A 3,260-nucleotide genomic window follows, 5' to 3' on the forward strand; every position below is an offset into this window, starting at 1 on the left:
AATTGTGTTGGAACTTGTAAAAATCTTTAGCAGAACTTTATGATTACTATGCTAGTGTTATAACCCAAGTCGCGATACGTCTAGGCGTGCTAGCGTCTCGGCACGTCCCACTTATTATATTCCTTAATAGCTAACATAATCATCCAAGATGATAGTTTTGTAGGATCATCTTCTTCTTCACCCTCCACTACTTCATATTTAGAATTATATAATTATCTTAAACATCACTTTGAAATTGACCAATGTAGCTATAATATTTTAGAATGGTGGAAAGAAAAATCTATAAAATTTCCCATATTATCGAGAATTGCAAAGGATATCTTTGCAATTCCTACTTCTACGATTGCGTCGGAGTCTGCTTTTAGTGCAGGTACAAGAGATTTAGACGAAAAGAGATCTCTTCTTGCTCTATATAGTATTCAAATATGCGTTTGCAAGAAAGATTGGGATCGAGCGGAGCTTCGAACACAAGGACTAATGAACGATGATGATCAAGGCGATGATGATCCATGGATGATGATGTATACATCTGCATCATCGTCAGGAGGAAAGTCAGCGGAAGCATCTAACGAACCAGATGATGATGACGAAGACGAATAGGATCAATCAAATAACGATCAATCAACATTCAACAACTACAAATAAAAGGTATGACAAAGAACTACGTGGGCTTTGATTCCTTCGGAATACGTAGGCAGCTTAGTATTCCTTCGGGTACTAGGTTCAAGTCTATTTTTCCCCTCTTTTTTTATTAATTATCTTTATCGTTTCTTATTAATTTATTTTTTTCATTCTTTTTAGTAAATATTTTAATAACGATGACAAGCAATGAATTTCGCTAATAATCAAGTAATCATCAAAGGTACGTCCGCATTATTATAGTATTTTTATATAATATTTAAAGAAAAAAAAAATAGAACCGATGGTCTGACCCGCCTGACTCGCGAGTTGGAACCGCCGAAACCGCTTCATAAACCGCCAAGAAATCGTTTGGAACCGCCCAGGACCGGAAAGTTCGAATCATGCTCCAAATGGAATCGAAACCAGGCGTGGAACCGGAACGGAACCGACCCAACCCGGACCGTGGCCATCACTAATAGGAATATAACATTGATGCTATAGTCTATACCATTATACAATACTTTTATAAGAATTAACCAATCAAAAAATTATTTAAGTTGATAATTAAGACTTCAAATTCATTTTATACTCTATTATAATTATCCAAACTAAGAACATTAATTATATCTATGAATAATTCAATTAGTATTTAAATATTAATTTTTCCTTTTTTGGGCTCGATCTAAAAAAAGACGTCATCCTTGACATCTTAGGGTCGAAAAATAGTCCATGTTAACATCCCAAACTGATCATGATATATACGTTACATAACCTCTGACTAGTCAATATTTGCACCCCACTCTACATTATAAAAACACAAACCTTGTCCTCTTATAAACCACAAACAAAATCCTTTCCCCAATATTTCCAAAAATGGAAACTTTAAGAAAACCTCTCACCCTCATTTCCCTCATTGTCTTAGCAACTACGTTCTTCTCCAAATCAGTCGAACCATGCAACCCCATCGACCAAGAAGCCCTCCTTGATGTAAAACATCGAATCACCGACGACAGTCCCTTCCACCTTCTCAAAACATGGGTCTCCACCACTGATTGCTGCACATCATGGGCGGGCGTGAGCTGCAACACCGCAGGTAGGGTTGTCAACGTCTCAATGTCCGGCCTTCAAGACTCACCCGTGTTCGACATTATTGACACCACTATGGTCGGTACACTCTCCCCTTTCTTAGGCAACCTTACGTATCTCGAATACCTTGATCTTAGCAACAATAAAAATCTAACAGGTCCAATCCCAACAGAACTAGGCAAATTATCAAACTTAATGCATCTATTTTTAGACACAAATCAACTAACTGGCTCAATATCCATTTCATTCGGTAACCTTTTCAAACTCAAGAGACTCTATCTTAGTAACAATCAACTAACTGGCTCATTAGACAACGATATTTTCAAATCTATGCCATCTTTGTCAGAACTCGGCTTATCAGAAAATAAATTTTCCGGGCGAATTCCTACGTCGATTGTGAATTTGATCGGGCTTACAAAACTCGATCTAAACACGAATCGCTTCTCGGGTAACATTGTAGCTGATATTGGTAAGCTTAAGAAACTTACATACCTGGATTTATCTGTGAATAATCTGGCAGGAAGTATACCAAATTCAATGGGTCAATTATCCCAACTGAATCTGTTATATCTGAATGATAATAGTCTAAGTGGGTCGATTCCTTCTTCGATTAGCCAACTTGGTTCATTGCAATTTTTTAGGGTTTATAACAACAAGATTAATGGGGTTTTACCGAGTTCGATTGGGAATCTTTCGAAACTTGAGAGAATGTATTTGGATAATAATAGGATTACTGGGAATTTGCCGGCGAGTTTGGGAAATCTTGTTGCAGCAACTGAATTGATCTTTAAAAATAATCGTTTTGTAGGGAAAATCCCAGAAACTTTGGGGAATCTTAAGAATCTTACATCGTTGGATTTGTCTGAAAATGGGCTGAGTGGGAAAATTCCGGCAACTTTAGCTGGATTTCCTGCTTCTTCATTTGCTGCTAATCCTGGGCTTTGTGGTGCTCCTCTTTCTCCTTGTAAGAACCGATAATATAACTTTATAAGTGTGTGTGTGTGTGCATTTTCACAATCAGTTTTTTAATTAGTTTGATTTATGTCATTGTATTTGTATTGTATTTCTTGTGTTGACTCAGGAGCAATTATTTAGGGAAAATGTCTGAATAAAGCTGTAGGCCCAAAGTTATTAGATGCGATAGTGATATTTTATCTGTAACAACTAATAAAAACTAAATAGTGAAAAAACTAAGAAATGTTTTGAAAAAAATTTGCTATCTTCAACTCATTATCTTCTTGTTACCTATTTTTGATGGAAACCCAACAAAAAAATAGGATACATTTGGAGTGGTTGACTCTTAAAGACAACCAAAGACAACCACCATAATCACACAATCTCCGTTGTTTATTTTTTTTTAAGATAAAATCTGATCCATTTAATGTTTTATTAATCAAAGAATGACTAAAGTGAAAAAAATATAAAAATAGCTGATGACTATAAAATAAGTTAATTGTTTGTCATTAATTTATTAGTAAAAAAATTTTAGTTATCATAAAAAATATCAAACTTAATTTTTAAGGTTTTATTCATTTTTATTAATTAAGTTTATA

General features: G+C 35.0%; 1 protein-coding gene across 1 annotated transcript; it reads left to right on the forward strand.

Moving 5' to 3' along the window:
* Positions 1-1,407: 1,407 nt before the first annotated feature.
* On the forward strand, positions 1,408-2,933 carry LOC130814873 (MDIS1-interacting receptor like kinase 2-like). The gene has a single exon (XM_057681107.1). The coding sequence runs from the start codon at positions 1,495-1,497 to the stop codon at positions 2,683-2,685; it is 1,191 nt and encodes a 396-aa protein (XP_057537090.1). The 5' UTR covers positions 1,408-1,494; the 3' UTR covers positions 2,686-2,933.
* Positions 2,934-3,260: the final 327 nt, after the last annotated feature.

Source organism: Amaranthus tricolor, chromosome 6 (genome assembly GCF_026212465.1).
Source record: "Amaranthus tricolor cultivar Red isolate AtriRed21 chromosome 6, ASM2621246v1, whole genome shotgun sequence".
NCBI classification, from domain to species: domain Eukaryota; kingdom Viridiplantae; phylum Streptophyta; class Magnoliopsida; order Caryophyllales; family Amaranthaceae; genus Amaranthus; species Amaranthus tricolor.

Excerpts from the sequence above, each read along its gene's own strand:
- LOC130814873 (XM_057681107.1), top strand. The coding sequence starts at position 1,495 with ATGGAAACTTTAAGAAAACCTCTCACCCTCATTTCCCTCATTGTCTTA.